This window comes from Anolis carolinensis, chromosome 1 (genome assembly GCF_035594765.1).
Source record: "Anolis carolinensis isolate JA03-04 chromosome 1, rAnoCar3.1.pri, whole genome shotgun sequence".
NCBI lineage: Eukaryota > Metazoa > Chordata > Lepidosauria > Squamata > Dactyloidae > Anolis > Anolis carolinensis.
The window spans coordinates 357352903-357376089 of record NC_085841.1 but is presented as its reverse complement, the minus strand read 5'-3'; the positions used below and the strand labels follow the sequence as shown (position 1 = coordinate 357376089).

At 39.2% G+C, this 23187-nt stretch overlaps 1 protein-coding gene across 1 annotated transcript in view; it reads left to right on the top strand.

The window, feature by feature from the left end:
* mnat1 (MNAT1 component of CDK activating kinase) overlaps positions 1 to 23187 on the top strand; it is a 129028-nt gene that overhangs the window by 23974 nt on the left and 81867 nt on the right. Inside the window, exons 2-4 of the mRNA XM_003224707.4 lie at positions 14474 to 14626; positions 17101 to 17174; positions 21716 to 21819. Of these exons, the coding sequence (XP_003224755.1) occupies positions 14474 to 14626; positions 17101 to 17174; positions 21716 to 21819 (331 nt within the window). The remainder of the gene's footprint in view (positions 1 to 14473; positions 14627 to 17100; positions 17175 to 21715; positions 21820 to 23187) is intronic.

The window sequence follows — 23187 nt, the reverse complement described above, 5'->3', positions numbered from 1 at the left end:
ATCCATCATTGTTATTTGCCACTAACAGCCCTACACTTATAATTGTGAATATTTCCAATTGCCTTTTAAACCCATGCAAAACGCCTATTGTGATACCAAATGCCTTAATTTACACTATTCATTTGAAGGAGGTACTTCCTTTAATTTTTGCCAAACCATTCAACTTTGTGAGATGCCGTTGAGTTGTAGTATAGTGAGAGATGGAAGATTATCCACTTCCTTCAGTTTGTTCATAAATTTTAAAAATCCTGGTAATTGATTCCTGTATAGGACACCCAGTACACCACTGGCTAACGTGCCACACTTGACTTAAACATTGTTTAGCCTATTCAACAGAAGACATAGGAAACCTATTGTCTGTTTTTGTCCAAGTTCCCATAACCTCATCAGAACAAGGCTTCTATTTGTTTTTCTTTATTCATTCTGGTGTCACCAAACAAGCATTCTTAATCATTGCCTCTTTAGTCATCTGATGTATCAAAAGGCACCCCCCCCCTAATGGGCATGTGACTGATATAGAGGTAAATATTTGCCATTTTTATTAGAGTTTTTTTACCGTCATTTGTCATATGAGTGAACAATTGTGCAATCCTATAAAAAAATGTGGTGGTAATAACACAGCAATTACTGTGGAGGTGTGCAATCTCATTGAGCTTTTGGTAGGGGCAGCAAAGGAAGGAGCAGATAATGTGAAAGGGCATTCCCTGTAGTTGGCTGGCTATGTGATCTGGAGATGAGTAAGTTGTTGTTGGACCCTTTGTTCAAGATATTATGAGATGATATAGACCTGCCTCTAATTAAGTACATAAAGATTTTTGCTTGTGTTTTTAAAAGATGCTTCTGTTTAGAGGTAGTCAGTTTGTTTGAAACATGTTTGGACAAAAGCTCCCACCATCTTTGATCATTGGCCTGGCCTGGAGCTGATGGGGTTATAGTCCAGCAACATCTGGAAAGTATACCATTGTCTATCATTACTATAAATGCTCTATCACTCTCCATTTTTGTCTTAGCATCATGACTGTTGTGTGTGCCTCAAGAAGAATATGTAAATGGAATAGCTACTTCTTTCAAATACTGTAGGAAAGTTACACCACTTTGGTCTTTGAAGATTCTTGAAGGTTATAAATTCCTACCCAATAAGATATTTTGCTAGAAGCTGAGTGCCAAGCATTGAAGAAGATTGAAGAAATTTTCAAAAATTGTGATCTAGAATTCCCAATTCCAGACCTTTTTTTTTTAAAGAGAAGCCAAAGTCATTGTGATTTGAGACGTTTTAAAATATGATGTGAGCTCTAGCTTTGACCTTGGACAATTGCTTGGAATTGTCATACATTTATGTTCTTCAGCCTATCCAGACCATGTCTCTATTCAACGTACAACATTTGACCCATTCTTAATTTTTTGTTTCTTCACTCATAGTTTTTGTACTGATTTCTCTAGTGGTAGGGGCAGAGTCGTGTAGTTGTTTCAGTGTTGTACTGTGATTCTGGAAAACCAGAGTTCAAATCCTCGCTTGGCCATGAAATCCCAGTGGATGATCTTGGGCAAGTCATACACTCTTGATCCCAGAATCCCCTGTGATAGGTTTCCCTTAGGGTCACGTTAAGTCATAAAGGAAGGCATGCAATTAGTGCATGATCCAGTTGAGGGGAAAATCTACTGAACAGAAAAAATCCATATAGAATCAGGTGCAGTTATTTGGTAGCTTTACTAAGGTAAATAAAGACACACCTTTTGCTTTGGTATTAGAAAAGTAAGTGACTGTGGGTTTCAAGTGTTTTTCTCATACTGCGTGGGCGAAATAAGTAGGTAAACAGTTGTACAATTTTTGAGAGTCTTTACAAGAAACCCAGAAGAATAAGCTGTAAGTTTCCCACTCAGCAGGAAGTTGAGCAATGAGCTGACCCTTTGCTAGAAGCAGCATTCTTGATTCTTGAACTTGTCTTTACGTATCAGAGCTGTTTGTATTGGCTTGTGCCAACCCTGAGGCAACTGGTGTTGGAATGACTTTCAGACAGACTGAAGGAGATGATGTTTGGGGACAAAGGTGCAGACTTTTGCAATGATCTTTGCTCATTTTTAAAAGCTTCCTTCTGCTGTCAGCTCTTTTCCTATGCAGGGAGAATATACACTAAAATTCCTTTCTTTTCTGGGGTGTGTTACCATATCTGTTTGTTCAACATGCTAATGGATTTTGAAGTGGTTCTTCTTGCACCTTGGGTAAATTTTGCATTTTTGATTTTGTATTTAACCTGGCATGGCATACATATTGTGCAAATGCTTGTTTTTCTCATATACAGACAGTCCTCAACCAATAAACATCCAACTTACATATGTTTCCTAGTTACAAATGGGGTGAGGCAACAGAAAGTCAGAGGAAATCTAACCCTAGAAGAGTTATCATGGGAAAAGGTTTCTCCACTGAAACTTCCTCACCAACCTTTGTTTCCATGACAAGCCAACATTTTCAAAATCCAATTTTCACAGGGACAGAAAGTGTTGTGAAATCTTCTGAACAGGGGCTCAGACAGCAAAACAAATGTTACATGGCTGTTAACCCTTCCCTATGCTATGCAAAACTTAAAAAAAAATGGCTGAAGTTACACTTAAAAAATGTACCTGTTCCAACTTACATAGATATTCAACTTAAGAAAAAACATACAGAACAGATTTTGTGTGTAATCCGGGAACTGTCTGTCATCATTGCTCATTACAAAAATGGTTATGGGATCCTAGGTGCATATGGCTGCCTTACTGATTCACTGCAAGAAATATATTAATGGGATAGGATTAATTGTCACTGAGCCGTGGCTGAGAGGCCTTCATGGAACATAGGAAATAGTTTATAGCAACCCAGGCCATTTGTTCATTTGACCCAGCACTTTGTACTCCAGAGGTGGGGAGACTTCAACCTTAGGTAATTTATTTGAATGTTTTGTTTGTTTGGTTGTTTGTTTACCCAGGACTCAATAATTGAAGCCAAATGTAAAATGCTACTAATAACAATAACTACTAGGACTAGTACTACTATTATACTAATAACTAATAATATTGGACTAGAATGCTGAGAATATTCTAACCAGCATGGCTATAGTACCTTCTAGCTCAGGCCTCTTTAACTTGTGGCATTCCAGGTGTTTTGGACTTCAGTTGCCAGAATTCCCGACCATTGAACAAGCTGACCAGGACTTCTGGGAATTGGAGCCACAAACACCTGGAAGGTTGCAGGTTGAAGAGGCCTGCTTAGCTGTTCTGATTTGGCAGGGACAGTCCCAACCAATCCTTTGTTGTCCTGCTTTTTCAACTGCTTTAAAAAGTCTCAGTTTCTGTCTTCTTTCCATCTTCCCTTTTCCTTCTCAGTTTACTTCAATTGCAAACAGAGATTAAAATGCAAAAGTAAAATGCACTCTATTAACTCAACGAGGGGAGAGAAGATTAAGACCAACACAAACTGATGCAGCCTCGTCTAACATATATGTTCTTTTGCATTAATAGTTTTTGCCTACTTGACCACATTTGGAAGTAGCTTGACCATAGGTGACTTGCTTTACATCCATGATATGTTGAAAAGTGTAGCGTGGTGGCTTGAAATACTGTGTGATATGGATCAAAAAGGTAATGTTTATGTTCTAGATGAAGTTAGTGGTCTGCTGCATCTTCTGACATCGCTTATCTTGAATATATAGAAGTCCAAATCTTTTTCTAAATTATCAGTACTACAGAACTCTAAAATTGACCAGCAATGTTGAACAAAGACCCGGTAAAGACAATCAGCCAATGGAATACATGTATTTTACAGATGGAGCACAGAAGCTGAGGGGAAAATCACTAGTCCAGTGATCATTGTTAGGTTGAAGGCATGCAGAAAGACATCCTTGAGTGCCAATTTTCTAACATCATCACCATCCATATGGTGCCCCAGTCAGTTGAATTGTAGAAAAGGGGTCAAGTGGTAAGGTGGGCACATACACTGGCCAACTGGGAGACCTTCAAAAGCCTTATATCACCATAGATGGCAAAAACATTTGTAAGTCTCAGCAGAAGCATTATCATCAGCTGGTGGACACATGTGGGTGTGTTTCAGTTTCTTTCTCATTTGTGTCTAAAAGACTCCTGTACAACAGATTATCCTATAGACCTCTGTTACATAAGAAGGAAAATCAAGTGGTAAGAGTTCAAATGATTGTGCCATGCAGGAAGTTACAGCTTGTGACCCTCTCATGGTGTGTATAATTAACATTAATCCGTGTTAATATCTGTAGTGGTGCAGAACGTGGCACACTGAGTTAAAATCAAACTTGTAAATTTTTATTTTTATTTCATAAAAAATAGAGTTGGAACGACACCTTTTTAATTAGCTCTGGAATGTTTATATAGAAATACAAATTTTGTGTAATACATCTACCCCACACCTAAGAGATTTTGAAATTTGACGATTTAACACCTCTTAAATAGATTAAAAATAAGTACTGTACATAGAAATATATAAGCACTCTGTAAGGTTAAGGGGAGAAGAATGGTAGTCATAATGATATATAGCAAATTCTGTTTATACAATACTAATTAACAGACTACTTTGAACTTTTAGATTCTTAGGTAATCATAATTAGATAAAGATCTAAAAAACGGTCTGACAAGAATAATTGAGATGAATTTTTACAGAAGAAGGCTGGAAAAGAAGAAAGAACAATATGAGAAAAGACAAGAAGGCATTAGAAGACATGACTATCAGATTTAAAATTAACTGATAATATAATTCCTCTCTTTATAGAGGATATATATGAACTTTTAAATAGCTTTTACACACCTAAAGTAATGAAAATAAGTGTAATGGAAACTTAAGTATTAGATGTAATAATCATTGCCTTTTTCCCCCATCTCCGCACCCCTCCCCTGTGAAATATTAGATATCGGTCAAGACTTAATTTAATAATAATAATAATAATAATAACTTTATTTTTATACCCCGCCTCTATCTCCCCAAAGGGGACTCAGGGCGGCTTACATGGGGCCAAGCCCGAATAAAAACAATAGCAATATAAAACACAACAATAGACAAAAAACATGCACAATTATAAAAATTTAAACATTAGCCAGTAATTTACTAATGATAACTCCATTATCCTCACCTCCCCTTTTTCTTTTTTCCGACCTTCATACCATTCCCCTTGTGTGTGTGTGAAAAACAATGGAAGTGTCTAATATATATATATATAGAGAGAGAGACAGAGAGAGAGAGCGCAAATAATTGGATAGATGCTAAAAGAATGGCTAAGAATTAGGCAGCATTTTACAGAGATTTATTTCTGTTGAACTGATAGTCTCTGTTTTGTAATCCTATATACTAATTTTGCTGCTGGACCATCCCAACTGGTCCAGAACAACTGCAGAGTTTCAGACAAGTTTTATTGCTTCAACATACACTCAGTTGTTATCTGAGAAAACAGAGCAAGCACTTGAAATGTGTTTCTGAAGTCTACTTGTGGTGTCTTTAACACAATGAAGTTGCCATCCAAATATTTAGGTTGAATATGAAAAGCCGTGTAACTACAGTGCCAGAGACATTAGCCATCCCCCTTAATTTACATTCCTCACTGAAGTACCAATTCTTGACTGTTTTGTGCAGTTATGGGGAAAGTTAGTGAGCAGAGGCTTTTTTTCCTTATAAAGGAAAGTACTTTAGCAGGTTTCATCTGATCATCCCATTAATCAGTGACTTTCATTACTACAAACAGGGTATGTCACTTCATTCATCTATCCATCCATCCATATGTTTATTTCTCCTTTCATTCAGTTTGTATCCTGCCCTTCCTCAAAGGAGACCACAAATATCTAAAATCCCAAATTACAAATAATTAAAGTAACACTTTGCAAATCTGATTACTTGGACTATATATTTAAAATTTCTAAAGCTATATATCTAAAATTTCCGCATCAATTCACAGTCTCGAATTTTTGACTAGAATCCTGTCAGTGTCATGTGCACATTTAAGTTCTTTGATGGAAAAGATTGGACATTTTTATCAGATGCAAAATGTCTTTAAAAGGTAAAGGTTTTCCCTTGACGTTAAGTCCAGCCATATCCGACTCTGAATGTTGGTGCACATCTCCATTTGTAATCTGAAGAGCTGACGTTGTCCGTAGACTCCTCCAAAGTCATGTAGCTGGCTCTACCTTCCCGCCAGAGCACTACTAATTGATCTGCTCACATTTGCATGTTTTCGAACTACTAGGTTGGCAGAAGCTGGAGCTAATAATGGGAGCTCACCCTGCTCCTCAGATTCAAACTGCTGACCTTTTGGTCAGTTTAACCTGCTGTGCCACCGGGGGCTCCAAAATGTCTTTACTGGCATACAATTTTGCAGAAGTGGATTTGCAAAAACAGTGACCTTGCACATGCGGTAAGCCTTGTGCCTGGATGCAGACTGCACATTGGTTGTGCATTTTGTGTCTTAGCTGAACAACATTGCCGTTCACCATAAAGATTGTGCAGCACAATTAATGCATAATTCTTCATGTGAATTTAGGGTCTGGCTATTATCCTTGATTTAAATTAGTATGCAAGGTTATTATAAAGATGAAATGCAGTACATTTAAAATGTGGTGTGGTATTATGGTTAGAGTAAAATAACTGGGGTTAGAGTGTCAGTTCAAGATCTCTTCCACCTTAAAAAACGTATTTGTTTCCTTAACTTGTTGTACAGGCTCTAAAGATAAAAAGTAGCCCTGTGTCTGTGTTTGTGTTTATGTGTGTGTGTAGCCTTTCAGTGTTTCCTGGATCAGATCAAAATGTAGCATTGAGAAAGAAACTCAATATAAACTGCTCTTAGATCCTGGTAGAAAGAACAAGAGACAAACAAGGTGGATCAATGTGTTCCTAGTGCTAACAGCTTTATTTTCTTTGGGCACTTTGAGAAGCATTATTTTTTTTAAATGTCTGCTATTGTAACAAAATAACTTTTGGCCTTGTTCACTAGATCATGGGAGACATCTTAACTCATTCCATGAACGCTGTTGAACTACAGCTAACGCCTGCAAAGAGTGGACCTGCTTATTCATTAGACAATCCAAAGAGCAATCCAAATATCTCCATTAATGTGAATACTAATGCTGGCTTGCCAAAGCCCTTTTATTTGTAGGTAAAATCACTAGCAGCTGAGCATGATAGAAAAGCTTTTGTAAATTGAAGCCCTATCTACACTGTCATACAATACAGTTTAAAACTACATTTTATGGTCAGTGTAGACTCATATGATGCACTTCACTACATTTTATGGCAGTGTAGATGGAGCCTGGGAGAGACTCCACACCTTCTTTTCTTTTCCTTTCCTTTCCTTTCCTTTCCTTTCCTTTCCTTTCCTTTCCTTTCCTTTCCTTTCCTTTCCCTTCCTTTCCTTTCCTTTCCTTTCTAAACTGGGTGGGATACATGTAAGGCACAAGGCTTGATCCGATGTAATTATGACATTATTCCAAGGTCATTTTAGTTGTGAAATTTCTTCAGCTATTAGCCAATTAGCCAAATGCAAAATTGCTTACTATAATTGTTAACCATTTGTGAAGTATGAGTGATTATAGATTTGATTGCACTGTATATAATATATATTGTGCCTTCAGTGCTGAATAAATCCCCTTTTTGAAGATGGTAAAAAGGCATTTGGACAACCTCCTGAAGTTTCCATAATTGTCACCTTGACCATAAAGAATATTAATGTAAACAAGGGGTGATACAGATGGCTGCAGGCACAGCCAGAGTCAGATATTCTGATTGCCCAAACTGTGTCAAGTTTAGGAGATCCAACAACATGGCTAGTTTTAAAAAATATTTAGAGTCCCCTCACAATACTAGACCTGAAACTATAATTCATATACTGTAGACTGGGATAAATCCAGCATCAAGGAGAAATGCAGTTGTAGGTTGGTAAATTCTGTGGCAGTTGCAAAACTTGTATTCATACCACCATACTGTTCTGAATACACCCCACTTGGTTTGATTTTGGTGCTTTGGTTGTACAGGTTGAATATCCCTTATCCCCAAAAATGTTTGGGACTAGAAACTTCCTGGATATTGGATTTCCAATTTTGGAATATCTTGTTGTTCCACAGAAACTCTAGCCTTTGTGGAAACATTACTGCTTTACCAAAAGATGCAATGCAACCTCTGTTGCAGTCATTTCCTATTGTTTAAAGTCTTCTTTTATATCCTTGGTGTGCCTGAACTAGGGTGTGGTGGAGAGAGGATGGGCATTTGTAACACAAACACACATAAACACACATGGCTTCCGAAATGATTCTTGCCTTGAGAATTTTCAAGGATGCCACTATACACAATGTCAGAGCAAACCCACTTTACATACACACATACATACATACATAACTTTATTGTAGTCAACAGAAAATTGGAACAAACACTCTCTTTCCAGGAACTTTTCTAGATGCGGTCAGCTCTGTTTATTGATATCAAATTGGCCAACTGTTTTTTTTTTAAGGCCAGGAGAGTTTAGCCAACAATACAGATGTAACTATTTGTTCTGTCCTTAAGGTTAGCATACAAGTTGGGGTGAAAGAAACTGCTCGAACAGGGTTCGCCCCAGTCAGACCACATTTGGTGGGGTGGTTGTAGATGGGGAAAATGATGAAATAATACCTTTTCATTTCTAGTTAAATTACAATCCAGTGATGGAGGTATGGGTCATCCCTTGTTACTTATTTCCCTTGGTGATGGGATTTTAGGAGGAAAGTAGGGGAGCACAGCATTCTCCATTACCATTCTCCACTCAATATCTCCACTTTTATATTGCAGTCTGTGTGTTTCCTTGCCACCTTCGATTTCTCCTGCAAATCTATCACCTCATCACACAGGTATCTTTTATTTCTTAGATAAGTTTGTCCATCTTCTCCCATTGCATCTTGCATTGCAAGGAACTCCTTTCCTGAACTGATGTACAAGTTGCTTGCTTCTTTTTTCTGCTTTTGAATTCCCACTTCTTTTTTGTTTAAGACGTTGGATTCACTTAATAATAATAATAATAATAATAATAATAATAATAATAATAATAATAATAATAATGTGGTCCTGGTAGTGATTGGCACATTGGGTGCCGTGCCAAAAGATCTCAGCTGGCATTTGGAAACAATAGACATTGACAAAATTACGATCTGCCAACTGCAAAAGGCCACCCTACTGGGATCTGCACGCATCATCCAAAAATACATCCCACAGTCCTAGACACTTGGGAAGTGTTCGACTTGTGATTTTGTGAAACGAAATCCAGCATATCTATCTTGTTTGCTGTGTCATACAATAATAATAATAATAACAACAACAACAACAACAACAACAATGTTTATATTCTGCCCCCCTCTCCCCAGGGGACTCGGGATGGCTTACAACATGAATAACACAATAAGCACAATACAATAAAATACAGAAAATGGTATACTGTACACATTAATAACACATCAATCAACATAAAACACAAAATACAACACAAATACAAAAAATAACAATAAAAATTATGAGCATTGAGATAAAACACAGTCATTCCAATAAAACGAAAAGGTGCTTGTTACCATAAATCCATATCCTAGAGGTTGACAAATCACTCTCCAAAGCCTGTTTAAATAACCAGGTCTTCAAGTCCTTCCTGAATGCCATGAGGGTAGATGCCTGTCTAATCTCCCTGGGGAGGGCATTCCAGAATCAGAGGGCCACTACTGAGAAGGCCCTCTTCCTTGTCACCTCCAACCTTGCTTGCGATGGAGGTGAAACCAAGAGGAGGGCCTCCCCAGCCAATTGTAAGGCCCAAACAAGTTTATATGGGGGGGGGGAATGCAGTCATGTAAATAGGCAGGACCTGAGTCGTGTAGAGTTTTATAGGTTACAACCTGCACTTTCAATTGGGCCTGGAAGTAAATAGGCAACCAGTGAAGCTGCTTCAGGAGGGGGCCCCTATGATCTCTATAACTTGCCCCCGTCATCAGCCTGGCTGCCAATCTTTGTACTTGCTGGAGCTTCCGAGCCCTAAGTAGAATGCATTACAGTAATTCGTACGAGATGTAACCAAAGCATGAACTAATGTGGCCAGATTTGGCTTTTTGAGGCACAGTCACAGTTGGTGCACAAGCTTTCATTGTGCATAGGCCTTCCTGGCCACCACCAACAACTGAGCCTCAAGCAACAGCCGTGAGTCCAGGAGGATCCCCAGACTGCGGACCTGTGTCCTCAGGGGGAGTGTAACCCCGTCGAGCACAGGTTGCCACCCTATACTGAGATCGGCCTCACGACTGACCAGGAGGACCTCTGCCTTGTCAGGATTAAGTTTCAGTTTTTTAGCCCTCATCCAGCCCGTCACAGCTGCCAGGCACCAGTCCAGGACTCGGGGAGCTTCCTTGGATTGAGGTGGAAATGAGTAATAGAGTTGTGTGCCATCTGCATACATATAATCATAGAGTTGGAAGAGTCCTCACGGGCCATCCAGTCCAACTCCCTGCCAAGAAGCAGGAAAATCACATTCAAAGCACCCCCAACAGATGGCCATCCATCCTCTGCTTAAAAGCTTCCAAAGAAAGAGCCTCCATCTAACAGAAAATGGAAACAATTTGACACCAAACTTCAAAACTATGGATGACCTCACACAGTGGTTTCATGTAGATATTGAAAAGCCGTCTCCGTTCTGTGACCGGGCCTAAAACCAGACTGCGACGGGTCAAGATAATCAGTTTCATCCAAGAATCCTTGGAGCTGGTTGGCCACCACCTGCTCTAGAACCTTGCCCAGGAAGAGGAGATTGGAAATAGGCTGATAGGTGTTGAAGTTTGCTGGGTCCGGAGAAGTTTTCTTTGGAATTTGTCTTACGGTTGCTTTTTTCAAGCTAAACGTTATTAAACCTTTCATCCTGGAGGTAAAATAGTACCATTGCATTTACTCTCATTTATATTCAATATAACTGTTTTCTTTCCTTTCTGCCTCCTCTCTTTTTTCCTACCCTTTTAATTAAAAATTATTTTTAAACCTCTTTGATCAGAGACTTGACTCTGTTAATGATGGTGTATTTTGTAAAATGTGAGTATTGATAGCTCTGAATGCATAACAGTCAGGCCTGGCTAGTTAGATTCATTTTAGACTACTCCCAGCATTCCCTAGCTAGCATTCTAGGAGTGGCATTAAAAAAAAAAGATGTCTGAAGTTTTCATAAGTACAAACTCAAGTTTCCATGGGTATAAACAAAAACACTCTGTATGTAGATTTTGGACATAGAATTTGGATTTCCAGTTTGGACCAATTTGGTTTGGATTTCTTCCCTTCCTACCTCATTTTTTGTCCCGTTTTCCTTTAGGCAAAGCTAAGTGGTTTAGTTGGTTTGGTAGCCTGAGTACATATAATCATGTATTTTAAAAGTTTTTCTTCCTTCTAGAATCTTGTTTAACTTGCTTACTATGACCTTTTTCTTCTGAAACTACTTGTTTAATTCCTAAGTGAGTCACATTTTTTTTGCTCCTAAACCAACCATTTCTGGAGAGGAACTAGTCCAGTCCACTGTGTCAATTGCTAATGGGGCAGGCCTATAAAGCCAGCAAAAGTTTTGTGATTTCCTTTGCATTCCACAATGTAACTCACACTTTGATATCAATTCAACTGCCATGCTCCATATTATAGATTCCTGAGATTTGCAGGTTCATGAGGTATTTAGACAACTCTGTCAGAAAGCTCTAGAGTTGGAGAGTTCACCAAACTACGCACATCAGGATCACATGGTGATTACAGCTAAAGTGGCGTCAAAGTGTTATAATTGGGTAGTGTGACAGACAAATACCTGTCCCTGTACATCTAATTTTTAGACTATGAGTACTTCTGCATAGATAGTAAATATACACAAGGGAAGTGTTTGAAAGTACAATAACTCTTGAGGAATGGGGAAAGTGAACATTTCAGTGTCAATTGAGCATGTCTATTGGATACAGGACACTATGAAGGGTGTGTTGGAATAAATAATAGATGGATAGGCAGGATTGGCTGCAGCTCCACATTGAGCAAACCTTGGGTAGCAGTTCTGGCTTGTAGTATAAAATATATCAAATGAATTCATTCCGTGAGGTCTAGATGAGCTCTCTTTCTTTGCTGCATTTTATAAAAATCCCATGATGAAGCGGGGCAGGGGGAAGGGTAACAGGATGACAGTAATAGCAGAGCTTGCACAAGTTACTTGGTTGGACTGCAACCCCAAGAGTGCTCCAGTTATCTTACAGGCAGGACGCTTTAGTCCAAAAAGTAACGTTTCCAAGCTCTGGAAGGGCAATCAGCTCCTTTGTGTATGAAATAGTGCTAGAAATCATTGCTATCACTCTTTCTAAGCTTCATGGCCAGAATAGTTTCTGAAAACACGAAGAATGGGAGGATTATCTGAAGGATAACGAAGGACACCCTCCCCTTGCAGAAGAGGCAAAGGGTCAAAGTATCAATGTGTTGTCGAAGGCTTTCATGGCCGGGATCACAGGATTGTTGTATGTCTTTCGGGCTGTGTGGCCATGTTCCAGAAGCATTCTCTCCTGACGTTTCGCCCACATCTATGGCAGGCATCCTCAGAGGAAATGGAACATGGAACATGGCCACACAGCCCGAAAGACATACAGCAACCCGGTCAAAGTATCGCTTCTCCCAAAAGCCCCAGAATTTCATTGGTTTGAAGAAGAATGTTTATATAACCCTAAGCTGACCATCTGGGCCTCTGGTGCCATTTGTTCATGTAGGTTGCCTTGGAGACAGCTCAGGCAAATGCCTGTTTGTGAGTGTATATGTCCATGTTGGGAGAAGGGAACAACACCCAGTGTCTAGTGCCCTACTGCATGGTTCCATTTTGCTTGGGGAGGGTTTTTTTTGAAACCACATTTCAGAACTGGGAGGCAGGACTTTTCAAAGCAGTCATCACCATTCTCATCATAGGTGACCCCTCATGGCTGAGTATGATTGTCTTCCAGAAGTAGAGTCTTGTTGATGGGTCTGTAAGTGACTGTAGAGACCTGTTGTGGAAGGTGATCATGACAAGGATTTGCTTAAGGTGGCTCCTTCCTCTCGGCACGTTGCTCCCTTCCACCCTCTATTCTTGCCTCTTCAAAATCCATAGCATTATTGCTAACAGCTGACCTCCAGCTCGAGGGCCAGGGCTTCCCAGTTCTCAAGGTTTATGCTACATTTTTAAGATTAGCTTTAAGTTCATCTTTAAATCTCTTCTGCTGTCCACCAACATTCTGTTTTCTGTTCTTAAGCTGTTTTGGGAGATGGTGATCAGGCATTTGGACAATATGGCCAGTCCAGCAAGATCATCGCTTCAATGCTGGTGGTCTTTGCTTTTTCAAAGCAGTGATGTGCATTGAATTAGGTTCACATTTCTGCCATACTGTTGTTCTATTCACATAGTTTCCAGGAAGTCATCATACACCAACAGTTGATGGCTCATGGATCTGCCCCAATCTGCAAACCCCCATTTTTGAGTGACACTGCTGCAAGGGGCCTTTCCTCCCTCCCTTCCCATCAGACAGAGAAAAGGAGTTTGTATGTATTTGTGTGTGTGTGTGTGTGGGGGGGGGGGAGGATTGAGAGGGAAGGGAAGAGAGAGTGCAAATTGGTATGGGGAAGATGAAGAATACAGACTAGCAGCAGGGAGATGATAAGGAAGGGGAGCAAGAGAGAAAGCTATGGAGAGGGTGGGGAAATGAACAGTTTCCTTCACTTCTCATATCATTAGTATTGATGTTGTCAATATGCCATGACTGGTGTTCATCCTTTTTTCAGTGATGGCAGTTATAAGGTGTCATAAGTTATTTAAACTAGTACAGATTAAAACATACAGCAAAGTCTATACAGTTTAAGCCATTTATAATTCCTTAAAAGACAGAATACAAAAAGTTTGAACATACTATTAAATCTTTAACTGTGAATTTACAAAAGCTTGGTGGGATAAGGAAGTCTTCATCTGCTGGCAAGAGAGCAAGGAGGAAGCAATCGTAGCCTCCGTAAAAATGATGTTCCAAAGTCTGAGAGCAGCCACCAAAAAGGCCCTCTCTTGCGTTCCCTGCTAATAAGTCTGGGAAGGTGGCGGGAGAAAGAGAATGTATTTTCCTGAAGATCTTTAGAGTGTGTTTTTATATCTATCTCACTTTGAATTTTCATGCATTACTCCGTGCAACTGCCAAGTTTTTGACTTTGTGTTTTTAAATACATTACAACTCGGTTCACTTCTGATAAAATAGATAGATACCTCTTGTAACAATTAGTATACTCATCCTTCCTCAGGAACCTTACACCTTAAAAAGTAGGTTATTTCTTTTTCCATCATGCATGGTGTAACCCTTCCAATCCCTATGGAAAAAACTATAGGTGTAAAACCCAAACTATAGTGTGTTGCTTTTTTATTTTGCTGAATTTTGTGGAGCAAATTTCCAGTTTCTTTCCACTCAGGTGTTTCCTTTCTTTCAGCTGTGAGAACTGTGTGGAGCTGTTGTTTGTCCGTGGGGCCGGGAACTGCCAGGAGTGTAACACCCCTTTGCGGAAGAGCAACTTCAGAGTGCAACTCTTTGAGGACCCAGCTGTTGACAAGGAGGTGGAAATCCGGAAGAAGGTGTTGAAAATGTAAGTGTTGCAAAGCCCCAAATAAGAGAGGCCTCCTCTGTTCTGCTCTTCAAGGTTGCACTTACTTTTGTTTCATTTCTAGAAGAGTCTGTTTAAACCATTATATATTAAAAACTCTCTGAAGGCATCTTTCCATGGAGACAAAGCCAAACAAAGACTACAATCTATGCTGATTTCTGAAGAGACAGCCATGATGTGGCTGTTGTAGCTGAAAAAGCAACAGAGTCCTTGGTTGTTGTGGTACTTTCAAGTAATTTCTGATTTATAATGACCCCAAGCCAACCCTGTCACAGATTTTATTGGCAACCTTTGTTCAGAGGGATTTGCCATTGACTTTCTCTGAAGATGAGAGAATGTAACTTACACTTATTCAATCCCTGGGCTGAGTGGGGAGTCCGACACTGATCTCTGAGATGTAGTCCACCATTCAGATCATTATACGATATTGCCTTACCTTTAAAACTAGCAAGGTTTGCAAGGTTTGCTAAACAGGCTGAATTTTTGCGGGGTACATTTTCTGCAGTTGTTGTTCATTCACTCAGTCGTTTCCAACTCTTCGTGACCTCATGGACCAGTCCACGCCAGAGCTCCCTGTTGGCTGTCGCCACCCCCAGTTCCTTCAAGGTCAAACCAGTCACTTCAAGGATACCATCCATCCATCTTGCCCTTGGTCAGCCTCTCTTCCTTTTTCCTTCCATTTTCTCCAGCATCATGATCTTTTCTAAGGTCTCCTGTCTTCTCATGATGTGGCCAAAATCCTTCATATTTGCCTCTAATCTCCTTCCCTCCAGTGAGCAGCCGGGCATTATTTCCTGGAGGATGGACTGGTTGGATCTCCTTGCGGTCCAAGGCACTCCAGTAATCCATAGGTTACTATGGGGAATACCATTGCTTTAACTATGCGGACCTTCATTGCCAGTGTGATGTCTGTATTTTTTACTATTTTATTGAGATTGGCCATTGCTCTCCTCCCAAGAAGTAAACGTCTTCTGGTTTCCTGGCTGCAGCGTCCACTGTAAATGCTGCACGTTGTTGCTAACAAAATGCATGGCATTCATAAAACTTTTACTGTTTCCAATTTTTTTGACCCCAACATTGAGCAAAGGGATCCTATTTGGGGGTCAGGACCCACAGTTTAAGAAGCAGTGATATAACCAATGTGGTGAGAGCAAATTAAAGACACAATTAGTAGCAATGACAATTACATTAATCCAAACATTTCGTTACTTGATACGAACCTCTGCTAAATAATGTTCTTGCTACTTTGTTCAGTATAAAGGAGGATGTAAGAATTGTTTTCATTTGTGCATTCCTGCACATCACTGTGTGTAGTGATCCTTTTAAGTTCTTCAGACTGGCAGCTGAGCACCTTTTATCCTTGACTTGATGAACTAGGACATTTAAAAGCTTGGCTGTGAAGATGTAGACATTTTGTGATAAAAGAGCCCCTGGAGGCAACTGATCAGTCAAAATATGAGTAACAGTGAATGTACACATTTTTATTTGTGATCTAACAAGCAGTTGTAGAAGAGGTCTTTTAAAAAAATGTAACTCTAAACACTTGATTGACATATATATCTGTAAATGCTTGAATTTTAATATGTTTAGATACTCTGTTATATTTACAGCATAAAGAAATTGTATTTATCAATTCATTTTCTACATTTAAAGTCTTTCTTCTACTTGTCCCCACTTTTCTCTTCCATTAGCTATCTTCACACTCACTTAGAGTGTGAACCTGAAGATCCCCCATTCCTTACATCTTGTCTATTGTGCCTAGTGCAGTTACTTCGGAAATAAATAATAATAGTAATAATCTAATTGTTTTCCTCTACTTTTGGTTTGGTAATCATGATTTTCACTTACCTATACTTATGGATTTATCGAACTGTAATGTAAACTTTCCTCCTTACATCTGGGTTCAAGAATTGAAGGCATTGGTGAAACGAAGATAGCAGTTTAATGATTCACCTCCTTTCTTTCTGTAGGAATTCAGAAAAATGAGCTTAAGTATCAATACGCAAATGTCAAAATGTAGAAGTTATTTTTCAAAACTCTTTAGACAAAAGCAGGACAGCATTTAAATCATACAGGCTTTGCATAAGGTGGGTTAAACCCTTTTGCTGGCAGGACTGCTGATCGATAGGTCGGCTTCTCCATGCGGGGACATGAGAGAAGCCTCCCACAGGATGGTAAAACATCCAGGTGTCCCCTGGGTAACGTCCTTGCAGACGGCCAATTCTCTCACACTAGAAGCGACTTGCAGTTTCTCAAGTAATCCCTGACACACTCAAAAAATAAGGTGAAAAATACTCCTAATTCAAATCACAGTCTTTTTAGGAATGCTGCCTACATTCGTTGCTGAATTGCTCAGGAGTTCAGACAGGGTCAGTTTGGATGAACTCTGGATGATTAGACCTCACATGACCGTATAGAAGTCTATATTATTCATTTTCTCTCTTCTTCTTTCAAAGATACAATAAAAGAGAGGATGACTTTCCCAGTCTCATGGAATATAATGATTTCCTGGAAGAAGTTGAAGAAATTGGTAAGTCTTAATGCTTGCATATTTAATGTGTTGGTGAGCTTTTATCTCCTGCAGGCTTTCACTGGAGAGTGTCGAAGCTAAATCTCTCTTAACTGGCTTTATTGTGGCACTCTGTGGTTATCTAATTACTTTCTTCTTACATTTTTAATCTCGAGCTCTTCGGTTGAAGGGGTGCGTCAAGGTAATGCATCTCTAGTTGTCAAGGTTTGGGTGAAGGTAAAAGAAGCAGGAGGGATGTATAGTAAATAGGCCTAAATGAGAAAACACTCTGTAAGGACACTGCTTGTGCTGGAAAAGGCCTGCAAAAAAGATCAAATAAAGCAGGGTGGAGAAAGTAATGTTCAGATTCTTAATCTGTCCTTCCATTGGCTTTATTTACCGTGACAGAAGCCATATGGCCCCCTTTTCATCTTCTCACTACTTCAAGTACAGTAGCTGCGAGTGCTTTGAAGCATTTGACCTTGCATTCCATTTTGGCAATGTTTTTATGGTGCTAATGCAGAGGGAGGAAGGTTTAAGAGAAGGCCTGGCTCTCTCTTTCTGTCTCCTCCCCCCTTGGATTTGAGGCCTACAGATGCTATAGCCTCAGGGCTCTGGCTTTTGTGGGGCCTCATGACTTGGATTCTCTCTGTGTGTGTAGGAGTGTGGTGGGTGCATGTGGATATATTGGTGAGAGAAGAATTCTGCAAACCAGCCACTGATTAGGGAGGATGTGTAAAGGGAAGAATAGACTGCTGTTTTCTAATGAGAGAAAGGACTGTAAACTGGAGATTTAGATCAGTTTGAGAAACAGAACCTCTCTTGCACTGGAGACCTGAAAGAAGATGCTTGTAAAGCAAAACCAGGATATATATCATGAAAAAATGGTGTTGACCAGTGGTTCCCAAACTGTCTTCCATAGAACCCTAGGGCTCCGCAAAAGCATTGTAGGGGTCCTTGAAAGGTCTTTTCAAATAATCTTTTTAAAAAGTCTGTGGCAGAATATAAATGTGTTATTGAAATTCAGTATACCATTGCTTTAAAAATGAAACTTGAATTTGTGCCATTGAAATGTCATTTGGGTAGGACTGAAAGACATACAGATATCAATAGACAGAAAGGCAATCTGAACAATGCTCTCATTTTGTATCCACCTATCAATGCAGATCAGACTTTTCACCTTAGGTTTACACCAAAAACAAATTTAGTTGGATGCTGCCACAAATGTATATATTCAGCTGTCAGGCAAAAGACCAATTTCAAAACTATTTAAATACAAAAATGAAACGATTTCATTCATTATTTTAGGTGTAAATTCAACATTTTGCTGTACCAAAATAGATGTTTGTGGTTATATCAAATATTTTCTTGTACCAAAATAAAGGTTTGTGGTTATACGTAAAATATTTTCACTTTATTTCCAAATGATTTTGGATCATGTAGATGAAGGAAGAGCTTAGGGATAGAGTTGGTGTTGTGCAGGAAAATCATCAATGTGAAGGGCTGAATGTATTGCTATGGTTTAGGTCAGGGCTTCTCTAATTTATTTTATTTGTGACCCCTTTCCATATGAGAATTTTTTATGTTACCCTGAATATATAGGTATATGGAATAAGTATAAGAATAGAACATTGACTGATGATAAACCAGCATTTGCAAGGCTTTTTATGAAGTACAGCTGAGGCATTTTCTGTAGACATTGCGTGTTGTTGCTAACAGATCTTGATCAATGTCTAGGAATGTTCAGAAACCTTTTATTTTTCCCTACCTCGACATTGAGCTTAGGAGACTCCATTTGGAGTCGAGACCCACAGTTTAAGAAGCAGTGGTTTAACTGGTGTTACTTTATGTACAAGCATACAGGGAGGAGGACACATTGAATATCTGGCAGAAATATAATGGAAACAGAATATGGAAATGCCTTGCTACTTTGGCTTTTCAATTTTATATTTTACTGATCCTAATTTTAAGTGTTGTTTTAAAATGTTTATTTGTCAATTTTTTGTCAATGTAATTTTTTTATGTCATGTCTAATTTGTCTCACTATTACTTGATGTGGATGTTTAATATGTTTTATTTGATTTATGGCTATTTTGATTATTTTGGTTTTGATTGTACATTATGGCATTGAATGTTTGCTGCTGTTTGTTGTGAACCGCCTTGAGTCCCCAGAGGGAGATAGGGCGGGATAAAAATAAAGTTTTACTATTATATATTATTATTATTACTAACACACTGATTTTCTTTCTAAAGACTTGATGGTGACTAAACGGAATCAATTCACAAAGCAAGGCTGGCACTGAACAATAGTGCCAGTTTGTTCCAGACCAGTTTGTTTCCTCAAGAGATGTATTATGCAAACTCTGAGGAGCCAAGTCGGATGTAGAGGCTTTTTAGAGTGTAGTTAAATCCCCGGTGACACAGCGGGTTAAACTGCTGAGCTTCTGAACTTGCTGACCGAAAGGTCGGCAGTTCAAATTCGGGAAGTGGGGTGAACTCCCGATGTTAGCTCCAGCTTCTGCCATCCTAGCCGTTCGGAAACATGCAAATGTGAGTAGATCAATAGGTACTGCTCCTGCAGAAAGGTAATGGCGCTCCATGCAGTTATCCAGGCCACATGATCTTGGAGATGTCTATGGACAATGCCGGCTCTTCGGCTTAGAAATAGAGATGAGCACCAACCCCCAGAGTTGGACATGACTAGACTTAATGTCAGGGGAAAACCTTTACCTTTACCTAAATCTCATTGGCCCCTTGTATCATCTGACAGTGAATTGGAGGACCTCCTTCTGGGTATTTGTGTTGATAGAAACCAGAAAGAGAGAAGGACAGGAGTTCCCTCTTGTGGCGAGGCGGTACAGAGGACACAGGAGCTGAGTTTCTGTGCCTGGCTCTTTACCTTTAGAATTGAGCAAAAAAGCCAAACAAACACAAAAACAAAAACTGGCATATTTCCAGAAACAAGGTTTCTTGTTGCCACATACACAATGGCTTGGAAACCATTACTTCCTTTGTTTTGGGCCCATTTTTCTTTCTCTGTAAAAATCAGAAGGTTTTGTGGTAGTCTGGCTTTTCAGAAAGTGTTCTGGTATTTGAAAAGAACCAAACCTTTCAGGTCAAACTTTAAAACAATGGGCCCTTTATGTTATATTTTGACAGATGTCTTGAGGCAGGCCAACAAGTAAACCTACCAGTGAGTGATGGACATGCAGATAAAGTATGGTTGCACACCGGTCTACTTCCTTCCTTCCCCTCTTCTTTCCCCAGTCCTGTCATAAAGCATAAAGGCTGTGCCTGTTTGGAAATTTATGTTGTGCACCAGCAGGAGTATACATGAAAGACTTTTCTGAATTTATTGCAAAAAAGTCACCTGCTCAATGAAACATACTGTCTTGTACTGTAACAAAACATATGCATACGTGACAGGGGCCATTTGATAACAGCCCAAATTGGATTTTGAAACCTTTCTTGTAGATATGAAGTCAATTTGTTAGGTTACAAGGGATAATTTGCATAGTGTTGGAAACTACTACAGATTTAAAATGCTGGAGGCAGACTGCTAATGACTGGGGACTTGCAATTTCCTTTTTCGTGGGCTATTGGTTTGTTGCAGTACACTCGAGCTTTCCAAACATTTCATGTTGGTGACACACTTATAAGACATGGATCATTTTGCGACACTGTAATTCAGTTTACTAGTTAACTGGAGGTTAAACCAATTCCTTATAAGAGATGCTGACACAAGACATAAATTTTTAATAACAATGTATGGGGACACAACATATCATATCTTATCATAAAATCCTATCATTTATATTTTTAAAAATATATGATTTATTGCTTATTTCGCACAGGCTCAGAGGTTTCTCATGATGTTTGCTTGACACACCTATATGTCGCAGCCGACACACAAACGTGTTACAGTGCATCGTTTGGAAAGCTCTGGCATACATAATTCAAAATGCTGGTTTAATGTTTTTTCAATCCAATATATGACTTGGGCCCCCTCCTGTCTGAAAGGACTTATCTCCCTATATGAGCCAGCCAAGTTTTAAGATGCCAAGGGGAAGGCTTTCTCTTGGTGCCACACAATCACAAGCATGTTTGGAGAGGATATGAAGAAGAGCCTTCTTGATGGCTAATCCCATATTACTGTATAGTATTTCCTTCCATGGGAAGCTGGGATGTCTCCCTTTCTGCCGTCATCCTCTAGTTGGCAAGGACCTTTTTGTGGCCTTTCTCATACATAAAAGTATTTTATATACTCAAATTAAAAGACTTTTATGTATCAGAAAGGCCACAAAAGGCCCTTGCACCGTTTTTTGTGACATTAGCATTATATTTTAGAGTCTTCTAAACACTCTTTTAAATTAGTGCTTTTAACATGATTGTTAGTTTAATTGTTTCTTTTAGACTTTTGACTGAAATTTATATGATTGAGAGTTTCTGGTCTCGATTTTAAAGTAGAATGCTTTGTGATCATTACCTTTGAATAAAGTTCGTAATTATTATGATTACTATTAATATATTGTTTTCCCATCCCTTCCCCACTATTGATGCAGTGTTCAACTTGACTAACAGCATTGATTTAGAGAATACAAAAAAGAAGATGGAGATGTACCAAAAAGAAAACAAGGAAGTCATTCAGAAAAATAAAATCAAACTGGTTAGTTGCTTAAAGTTGTGTTTTCTTTGACTGTGTCCATATTTTAACTTGTGTTTCTCTCTCTCTGTATTGTAAGGGTAAAGGGGAATAATTATTTGTTATGTGTCTACAAATGGACTCCATCTTATGGTGGACTCTATTAAGTTTTCATTGCAAGATTTCTTCAGAGAAGGTTTGTCATTGTCTTCTTCTAAAGCTGAGCAACTCTCTAAGACACTAACTGGTCCAAGATCATCAGCGGTTATTTTGCCAGTTCCTTCCTCTGAGATAAAGCCTCTAGCATCTGGCAATCGCCCATCCAAGTACTAACCATGCTGACCCTTTTTAGTTTCCATGGTCAGACAGGATCTGTTGCCACAAGATCAGATTGTCTAGGTCTGGGGTCTTTAGGGTATTTAGGCCCTAGAGCAGAGGTATCAAATTCATTTTCATCAAGGGCCTCACCATTCTTATGGTTGCCTTCAAAGAGCCGTTGAATCCATTGATGGAGACTCCCAACTATAGGGTGAACTATAATTTTTTTACATAGTTGGTGCTTTTTAGTTTTTACGCAGTTTGGGCCCCCAGATGTTATTGAATGACATTTCCCATCACTTTTTATTCTTTGCCATGCAGACTGGGGATAATGGAAGTTGCAACGCAGTAACACTTGTGGCTCTGCGGTTGGGGAGAGGTTAAAGAACATAAAGTCAGATATCATATCCACAAGCCTTGTGTCCAGATGCTACTGTATCCCAACTCCTATCAGCTCTGGTCATCATATCAAATGACGAGGAATACAGAACTTGTAGTCCAAGATCCAGAGGGCCATATAAAATGACCTGGAGGGCCGTAAAGCATCTTTAAAGTACAGTGTTCTGTGTCTGTCTTTTCACTGCACCAGCCACATGGGGAGGGCTCCAACGCTTAGAATAAGTGAGGAGGAGTGGAAGTGAATAGAAATTGGCTTCCTGTCCTTGCTCAGAATGGCTGATGTTTCCTCTACACACCACTCTAAGCAAATCAATATAGTAAGGGAGATTGCTGTTCATAAGCACTTCTTTCCTTCCCCTCGCTACCTTATAATGTTTGAGACAGAGCTTGGAAATAGCACAGTAAAGTTTAATGTGTTATTGCCTTTGTCATGAAATTACTGGTTACAATCCTTTAGTAGAGGTTGCTCTAACTCAATGAGAGCTGAAAATGGTTTAATCTCAACAGATTTGTTTCTTGGAAAAATTGGCTTAATGTTAATGGGTTTACTCATTTTGTCGCTCACTAAATGGGTTTTTGGTTGTGTATGGAGGGCCTTTCCTGTCTCAGCCCCTTTTTGTAGCGAGTGGGTTAATTTTTATTATTATTAAAGGTTATACTAGACTAAATAAGACA